This window comes from Siphateles boraxobius, unplaced genomic scaffold (assembly GCF_051911475.1).
Source record: "Siphateles boraxobius isolate OS27281-9 unplaced genomic scaffold, OSU_SipBor_1 103, whole genome shotgun sequence".
NCBI classification, from domain to species: Eukaryota; Metazoa; Chordata; class Actinopteri; order Cypriniformes; family Leuciscidae; genus Siphateles; species Siphateles boraxobius.
Window position 1 is genome coordinate 97,501 of NW_027508704.1, and position 10,000 is coordinate 107,500.

A 10,000-nucleotide genomic window follows, 5' to 3' on the forward strand; every position below is an offset into this window, starting at 1 on the left:
TGGCGTCCTCGAACAGAACCAGGTTCAGAGCCGCGTTCACTTCGTTGTAGCCGTCCAGCGCTTCCAGCAGGGTTTTGTTCAGGCTCGCCCAGGATTGCACCGGCATGTATTTGGGTTCCCCGATGCCCGTGGCGAAGTGGCAGAACATGTTCATGGCCGTGGTCTCCTCCAGAGTCTCCTCCATATCCTAGTGGGGATAAAAACAGCCTCAAAACTCCATGAAATATTGACTAACGTTCAGTGCTGCTGCCTTGGGAAGTTCAACCAAATGACTGAGAATTCAATCAGTTCATGTTCCTCTTAAACCAGCATGAACTGTGTGTTTTTCTGCAGTTCTGCAGGAGTGAGCGTGCACAGATAAGGGGACGGAAAGCTGTTTCTCTCCTTCTCTCTCGTGGAGAGAACGGCTTTAGCTTCGATTAGCACTGGCTCTCGCTCCACGCTCACCTGGTAGATCTTCTTCACCGTGTCTGATTGCAGTTTGTCAAACAGGGCGAAGTCTCTGTCGTCCACCATCTTGTCTCGGTAGACCCGGCTGGCCTCGTGCAGGAAGATCTTGAGCAGGTCCTGAGGGGTGCGCACACACTCGCTGGTGCAGAACAGGATTCCCTGAGTGACACAACACAAGAGTTAGCGTTGCTTCTCCAGCATTTCACATCTCAAAATACTCTTTTGCATCTCAGTGGCAAAGCAATAAAGCCAAGGCAAACAATTCAGATATCAATTGTTTGAGCATTGATGCTTTTGGGAAAGAAGTATATATGGTTCGTCTAAAGGCCATTGCATATTGAGTCCGAAATTCGCATCCGAAATTTTTGCACGTAAAAAAAAAAAAAAAAAGCAACCTCAGGTTATGTCAATTACGCTTGCACACTGCCTCCGAAACTTTCGTCCGTCATAAAAAAATCGGATCGTGTTCGATTTTCTGCATTTTTCGCATCTGTAGCAAGCAGTTTAAATGGTGTTTTGACAATTCAGAGACACCGAATCACGAATATGAAAAAACTTATACGAAAATTTCGGACTCTGTGCAATGGCCCTAATATTCCACAACTATAAACTCTACAATGATCTGAAAGTGACTAAGAGGGATTTCAGCCACCAAGATGAATTATTATGTCATCATGTCCTTTGTTCTACAGGTCTCCGTCAGGGTCGTTGCTCACAGAAGTGACCGGGAGGCTGTCGTTAATCTCCAAAATAAGGAGATTGATCAAAAGAGTGCAGCGAGGCGTATTGATTATCATCAGGAGACGGGAGTAACAGCTGCCCAGCGTCGCTCACCCGGGGAACTAGCTCTGTGCCGGCAGGAGCTGAGACTGCATCTGTTCAAGCTAACTAAAGGGTCTCAAAGCAGGATTATCATTTCACTTCTGAATCCAGAAAACTGCTCCAAAGATATCTGTAGATTATTGAATCCTAATCTACTATCCAGCAACCCTGCTGTTATCAAGTCATCTTTACTTCTACAGCGCTTTATACAGTACAGTATAGGCACTTATGTAGATTATAAACAACCGTAAAATAATCAAGTTCATAAGTCATTTTCTTCAGAATCATATTTCTACACGTCAAATTAGGAGTTTCATTACATTCTGTGCTGAAAATTTTAAAACGTAAAAATCTTTCGCAATAAAATTACACTTTATTTAACTATTAAATATATTAATGACTATTTATATAAATGGTTTCACATAATAAATACTGAAACAAGAAATTATTTTATTGTTTTTATTTATATGTTATTATTTTGTTTATATATATATATTTATTCTTTTAATTCACTCTTTGCTTAAATTATCAGTGGTTTTTAGGACTGAAAGTTTGGAATAAGGGTACAACAATAAAAATCTATACATAAAAGCCATTTAAAAACTAGCCAAATATAAATGAATAAAGCATTTAAAAAAGTGTAAGACAAAGTTGCCAACGTGTAACAAAAAGAAAAAAGTTGATTTAATACAGAGAAAAGAAATGACAAATCGAAAAAACCTAATTATATATATATATAAATCTTAATTAAACTATATAATATCAAACTGCGCGTGCTCCATAAGTGCTGCGGTGTTCATTATTGTGCGGCCCGCTTCACTGCAGTCCAGATGCCAGATCCAGCACACTGATTGGCCGTCGCTGATCAGCACATATAGGCTGAGGAGGGCCGTCACGATGACATACAGCGAGCAGTGTGTGTGTGTGTCGGCGTTGGGCTCTTGAGCGTCACACACACTGCTCGCTACACACACACACACACACACACACACACACACACACACACACACACACACACACACACACACACACACACACACACACACACACACACACACACACACACACTGCTCGCTACACACACACACACACACACACACTCACGTCCTCAGCGGAGCCTCATTATCTTAGCCTTCTCTCACACACGACTGTAAACTAATGACTTCACGTCAGTCACAGTGTTGAAATGAAGTACAGTATCTGCCGACAGCATCTAACAGTCTGAACTTTATTAAAATGGAACTTTTCTTGGCTGTGGGGCAAATAAGCTGCCTTTTAATTTTTTTTAAACCGTTCACAAAAACAAAAGTGATGGGATTGGGCCTTTGGGTCCCTCTCGGTGTAACACGAGACGTTCAATCCTGCGTATCGCCAACTAATTAAAGCAGTCTGAGAAACAGCGTCTCACTGCGGTCTCCTCAGCACACACACACACACACACACACCGAGCGTGAGCATGCAGTGCTGTAAATAAGATGACGCTGGGAGCGAGAGCTTTGAGGCTCTGGACTGTGAGCTGAATTAGTAAGGCAGAACTAAGGGCCGATCTTCAAATGTTCCTTCAGCTGCGTCTCCTTCCGCTTCATTACTGCGACGGCTCAGAGGTTCACAGGCGCTTCTCTTCTCTTACACTGTCATCAGCTCTAAACCGAGGAAACGGGGCCCAGTGAAGCCCTTTAAAACAATGAAATCCGAAGAGCGTTTGTCTAATCCCGCACAATAACAAGAGCTGGGCCATAAGACCCCCAGTTAAAAGCGGGACGTGTCGACTGTTTATGCGGGAGAATGGACCACATGCATGTCTGATGGTTAGAAAAAACCTGAAATTACTTTTAACTAATGGATGAAATGGCTTTGTCTGCATCTGTCAGGATGTGCACATGAAAAGATGCCATTGATGAGTTAATTATTCATTTCGCCTGCAAAGAGGAACTAATCAGAAGCTGATCGGTGGGCTTGTGACAGAGTCACACCAAGTGCAGTGACATCTGAACCACTGTTTTATTCAGTTCATCAATAATCTATGGCTCATCTCAAACCATCAGCCTTGCCTTTCAATCATTAGTCATTTGAGACTGAAATTACTCATGACTTATAAATGTAATATTATACATAGGAAAGATTATAAACGTTCCGCAGTTAAAGAGAGCGGGAGACGCTGCCCGGATTACAGTACCTGGAATATGTTGGAGAGGTCGCGGAGGTTGAAGATGTAGTGGAACTTGATGGCGGTGGGAAGGAAGGTGGTGGCGATGCGCTGGTGGAGCGCGAGTGCTAGCGTGACTAGCTGAGCGCTGCTCTTCTGCAGGGCCGCGGGGAAGCCGTCTCCGCTCAGGTGCTGGCTCAGGATGCTGCAGTAGATGGTGTTCAGCGCCTCCACTCCGGGGAACGACAGCGCAAACACCGAGAAATGCCTCTGAGAAACACGGTTCAACAGTCGCACATTAAGCCTGTGCTTCAGCTTTCAGAGGTGACACTATATCAAACATTTTCAAAATAATTTATATATACACTACCAGTCAAAAGTTTTGGATTGGTAAGATTTTTTTATGTTTTAAAAGAAGTCCCTTTGCTCACCAAGGCTGCATTTATTTGATAAAAAAAAAAAAATAATATTAATTAATAATTTATTCAATATTATGACAATTTAAAATGACTGTTTTCTTTTTTAATACCTTTCAAAATATCATTTATTCCTGTTGTAAGACTGGGAGAGAGGGCTTTTCTCTGAGAAAACAAAGGAAATTACCATTGGACCCTCTTCCATGGACCATTCGAGACTCAAGTCTCACTTCAGAATCATTCTAATCTACATCTCTTTCCCTCAACATACCTCAAAAAATTCTGCGATATGATTACGATTCGATTAGATTCAGGGCAATATCAGTCGATTTATCGATATTTAGATAGATTAATATTATGTGCCAAGTTTATTAACTCAAAAATACATCCAAAAATATATAACATGAAAATTTAATTAAACTCTTTGAAAATTGCTCACCCTCTCCCAATTGGGACATTTACAAGTTGTTTGTTACAAGTAAAAAAAAAAACCATAATATATGAAAATGAACAAAAACGGAGTTATCTGTTCTTGCAAATGAACTCAGTAATATTTCATTTGCACAAACAGATAACTCCGTTCCCTTTCAAGGGAACTTCGAGCTGCGTCGAACGCTGTGGGAACGCCCCTGCGTTGTGCGTCATGAAGCACGTATGGAATCAGTCCAATGGAGAGATGGAACGTCATAGGCGGGTGACGTCATCGACCAGGAAACTATAAAGCACCCCAAAAACACAAGCGCATCAGCTTCTGATAGGCCTGAAGGAAGCGCTTACGGGAATGCCGGGAGTATGGCGGAATGACGCAGCGTCTCGTTCCCTATCAGGGAACTAGGGTTACATTCGTAACCCACGTCGCCATAGGACCAAGTGACCGTCATGTGAGAACTAGCACACAGAGGACGAGAGCACCTGTGCCCCAGGGGTAGAGCTTAAGTCTAGGTCATAGAACTTAATAAAAGTATGCGGTGAAGACCATCCAGACTTATCACAAACATCACTCAAGGAAATTCATGACAATAAAGCTTTTGAAGCAGCCATACTCCTGGTAGAGTGGGCTCGTACAGCCAAAGGGGAAGGCTGACCAGCCGACTCATAAGCAAGTGAGATAGCCTCGACCACCCACTTGCTCATTCTTTGTTTAGACGCGGGACACCCCTTCCTAGGTGGCCCAAAGCACACAAATAGTTGTTCTGATTTCCTCCACAGGGCAGTTCTGTGGACATAAGCGTCTAATGCCCTAACAGGGCAGAGTAAATTAAGTTTCTTCTGGTCAGAAGACAGAAATGGAGGAGGACAAAAGGCCTGCAGAACTGTAGGTCTAACAAAATTAGTAGGGACCTTGGGAACGTAACCTGGTCTAGGATGCAGAAAAGCCTTAACCATGCCAGGCGAAAATTCCAGTTACGAGGGTGAAACCGACAGAGCCTGCAAATCTCCAATTCTTTTTAGTGAGGAGATAGCAAGAAGAAAGATAGTTTTAAAGGTGAGAAACTTCTCAGGAACTTCTTCTATAGGTTCAAAGGGAGCTAGGGAAAGACCTTCTAATACGATGGCCAGATCCCAGGTCGGCACCCTCGTACGAACTGCTGGCCTCAGCCTCAGTGTGCCACGAAGGAAACTAGTTATAAGTGGGTGTCTCCCAAGAAAAACTCCACTGAAAGGGACGTGGTAAGCAGCCAGTGCCGCCACATACACCTTTAGTGTGGAGGGGGATAACCCTGCAGAGAAACGCTCCTGCAGAAACTCCAGCACTGCACCCACTGGGCAGTTAACTGGGTCAATTCAATTCAATTCAATTCAAATTTATTTGTATAGCGCTTTTCACAATACACATTGTCTCAAAGCAGCTTTACAGAAATTGCATTTCGGAAATGTACATAGAAAAATACAGTTAGTTAATCAAGTATTAATTTATGGCATAACATATCGCCGGCTTTGAGTCGTCTCTTCACAGGCGTCGAGTCGTCTCTTCACAGGTGTTGGGTCATCTGAAGTCTCCGTGAGAGGCTGGATACAAACTGGAGCTGACGAACGCTATTTACCTCGGGACTAGCGTCCCGAGATAACAGCAGAAAGGCAGATGGGAAATAATTAGCATAGCTGATGTTCATAATGTTAATGCATTCGAACCGATTCAGCAGTATCAAAGGTTAAGCATTAAGTGAATGCTTGGTTAAAGAGATGCGTCTTTAATCTAGTTTTAAACTGGGACAGCGAGTCTGAGGCTCGTACAATATCAGGAAGGCTATTCCAGAGTTTAGGAGCTAAATGCGAGAACGCCCTCCCTCCTTTAGTGGACTTAGATATCCTAGGAATGACCAGAAGCCTCGAATTTAGTGATCTTAAAGAGCGCGATGGATTGTATGGCGATAGAAGGTCTGTTAAATACACAGGAGCTAAACCATTTAGGGCTTTATAGGTCAGTAGGAATACTTTGTAATTGATACGTAACTTAATAGGTAACCAGTGTAGAGATGATAAAATAGGTGTTATATGATCATATTTTCTTGATCTAGTAAGAACTCTAGCAGCTGCATTTTGCACTAACTGTAGCTTGTTAATTGAGGATGTAGGACAGCCAGCTAATAAAGCATTACAGTAATCTAGTCTCGAGGTCATGAAAGCATGAACTAACTTTTCTGCATCAGAAACAGATAGCATGTTGCGTAGCTTAGCAATGTTTCTAAGGTGGAAAAAGGCTGTTCTTGTAATATATGAAATATGATTTTCGAAAGTCAAGTTGCGGTCTAGTATAACACCCAGGTCTTTTACTGTAGTGGATAAAGTAACAGGACATCCTTCTAAATTAAAGTTGTATTGTAAGGGATTTTGTGGGTAGTTTTTTGGACCAATAAGTAGTACCTCCGTTTTATCTGAATTTAATAGCAGGAAATTACACGTCATCCAGCATTTTATATCATTTAGACACTCTGTCAATTTAGATAAGTTAGTGTTTTCATCTGGTCGTGATGAGATATATAATTGAGTGTCATCAGCATAACAGTGGAAATTAATTCCATGTTTTCTTATAATATTACCAAGTGGCAGCATATATATTGAGAATAGCAGAGGGCCTAACACCGATCCTTGCGGCACTCCATAGTCTACTGACGTTATCTTTGATTTTTCCCCATTTAGACAGACAAAATGGTAACGGTCTGATAAGTAAGATCTAAACCAGCTTAATGCCTGTCCCTGAACACCAGTGTAGTTTTGTAGTCGATCCAGGAGTATTTTATGATCGATAGTGTCGAACGCAGCGCTTAGATCGAGTAGAACTAGTATTGAGATACAGCCTTGGTCAGAAGCTAAAAGTAAATCATTTGTAATTTTAACTAGCGCAGTTTCTGTGCTATGATGCGGTCTGAATCCCGACTGGAATTTTTCATAGATATCATTTTCTTGTAAGAAAGAGCACAATTGAGCGGACACAATTTTTTCTAGTATTTTAGACATAAATGGAAGATTTGAGATGGGTCTGTAATTTGCTAAGTTATTTGGATCTAATTGCGGTTTCTTAATGAGAGGTTTTATTACTGCCAGCTTGAATATTTTTGGAACATGACCTAAAAATAAAGACGAGTTAATAATATTAAGAAGAGGCTCTTCGACTACAGGTAACACTTCTTTCAGTAGTTTAGTGGGTATTGGATCTAATAAACATGTTGTTGGTTTCGATGCAATGATAAGTTTATTTAGCTCTTCCTGTCCTATAGTTGTAAATCGGTGTAGTTGTTCTAGAGGGGCCATAATTGAGGCTGAATCATAAGACATCATAGAGGATTGTATATTTACAATTGTGTTTCGGATGCTTTCTATTTTCTCATTGAAGTAATTCATAAAATCATTACTACTATATTGTAATGGAATATTTTGCTCTGGTGATGTTTGTTTATTTGTTAGTCTAGCCACGGTGTTGAATAAAAACCTTGGATTATTTTGGTTATTTTCTATTAGTTTGCGGAGATGCTCAGCCCTTGCTGCTTTTAGAGCCTTTTTATAACGTGACATACTGTCTTTCCACGCGATTCTAAAGACCTCTAAATTAGTTTGTTTCCATTTACGCTCTAAGTTACGAGTTTCTCTCTTGATTGCATGCGTAGCACTGTTGTACCATGGTGCTTTAGTTTTCTCTCTTACCTTTTTTAATCTAATTGGTGCAACAATATCTAGTGTACTAGAGAACATGGTGCTCAAACTGCTAGTCATTTCCTCTAGTTCATCTGTTTGTTTGGGTGCACTGCGCAGCTGAGATAGATCAGGTAAGCTATTTGAGAATCTATCTATAGTGGTTGGAAGGATTGTTCTGCCTGGTCGATAACGTTGCGCAACGTGACAAATTTCAGCAGTACGTATTATACAAGTTACCATGTAATGATCAGTGAGATCATCACTTTGCGGTATAATATTTATATCAGTTGGATTGGTTCCATATGATATAATTAAATCTAGTGTATGATTTAGACGATGAGTGGGACCGCTGACGTTTTGCGTGACCCCAAAGGAGTTTAATAAATCTGTAAACGCAGTCCCTAACGCATCATTTGTATTATCTACGTGTATGTTAAAGTCTCCAACAATTATTGCTTTATCGACATTGACCAATAGATCTGAGAGAAAGTATGCAAACTCTTTTAGGAAATCAGCATAGGGCCCTGGAGGTCTATATAGGGTAGCCAAGGCTAGAGATAATATGGATTTGTTTCTTGCATCTAAGAGCGTAACATTTAGCACAAGTACTTCAAACGAATTAAACCTGTGACCTGTTTTCTGAGTAACATTAAGAATATCTCTATAGATTGTTGCAACCCCGCCGCCACGACCGATCAGACGGGGCTCATGCTTATAACAGTATCCTGGTGGAGTGGACTCATTTAGACCGAAATAATCATTTGGTTTAAGCCAGGTTTCAGTAAGGCAAAGTACATCGAAACTATTATCTGTGACCATTTCATTTACAATAACCGCCTTAGGTGTGAGCGATCTAATGTTTAGAAGACCTAGCTTTAGAAATTGTTTTTGTTCACTGATATTTAGATTTTCTGGTTTAATTACAATAAGATTTTTGCTAGATCCTACACTAGATTTATTGTTTGGCCTCACTAAGCGAGGAATAGACACAGTTTCTATATAATGTTCTACACTACTTATATCAATTAAGTTGGGACAGCAAAGACTGTGATTTGGACTGCAAGTGTTCTCCACACCAAGAAGTGAAGAGTTTCCACTTCAAGGCATAAAGCTTCCTCGTGGATGGAGCTCCGAAGTGAAGAATGGTCTCAACAACCAGCGGTTGAGAGACCTAAATTTATGAGCTGGGCCCCCTCATAGGCCAAGGCCACAGTTTCCACAATTCTGGGCGGGGTGAAATATCGTGCCGCCCGCCTGAGAGAGTAGATCCCTCCTGACCGGGAGCTCCAAAGGAGAGCCGTCCAGGAGAGAAATCAGGTCCGCAAACCATACTCGGGCCAGCCAGGACGGGGCTACTAGTAGAAGGCTGACCCCGTCCCGGCGAACCATCTCCAGAACTCCTGGTAGCAGAGCAATCGGGGGAAAGGCGAACAGACGTGACCTCAGCCACGGCTGCACCATAGCGTCCAACCCCACAGATGACAAGACGTGGTCTCCTTGGAAGCGAATAGGTCCACCTCGGGGTGGAGTCTCCATTCCCCCGGCCTCGGCCCCTGCCTCGACAGGGAGTCTGCTACCACATTCAAATACCCAGGAAGATACATTGCTCTCAGTGATAGTAACTCCCCTTGGGACCACAGGAGGATCTGACGGGTCAACTTGTAAAGCCGGCGAGACCGCAGGCCCCCTTGATGATTTATATAAGAGACCACCGACGTGTTGTCAGACTGAACTAACACTTGATGACCTCTCAGGTCTGCTAGGAAGTGTTTCAGAGCCTGAAACACCGCCAACATCTCTAGACAATTTATATGCCATGATAGATGATGGTCCTGCCACAGGCCTTGGGCTGGACGACCACTCATGACCGCCCCCCACCCTGTGAGGGAAGTATCCGTCGTTAGCGTTACGCGACGACAAAGAGCCCCCAGCACAGGCTGATTCCATACGTGCTTCATGACGCACAACGCAGGGGTGTTCCCACAGCGTTCGACGCAGCGTCTCGTTCCCTATCAGGGAACTAGGGTTACAT

At 42.4% G+C, this 10,000-nt stretch overlaps 1 protein-coding gene across 1 annotated transcript in view; it reads right to left on the minus strand.

Annotated features, from left to right (window-relative positions):
• The window catches only part of dnah9 (dynein, axonemal, heavy chain 9), a 135,342-nt gene that overhangs the window by 60,510 nt on the left and 64,832 nt on the right, over positions 1-10,000 (minus strand). The window contains exons 41-43 of the mRNA XM_077245650.1: positions 3,449-3,688; positions 448-609; positions 1-187 (exon numbers count right to left, since the gene is read on the minus strand). The exon at positions 1-187 is cut by the window's left edge and continues 10 nt beyond it. Of these exons, the coding sequence (XP_077101765.1) occupies positions 1-187; positions 448-609; positions 3,449-3,688 (589 nt within the window). The remainder of the gene's footprint in view (positions 188-447; positions 610-3,448; positions 3,689-10,000) is intronic.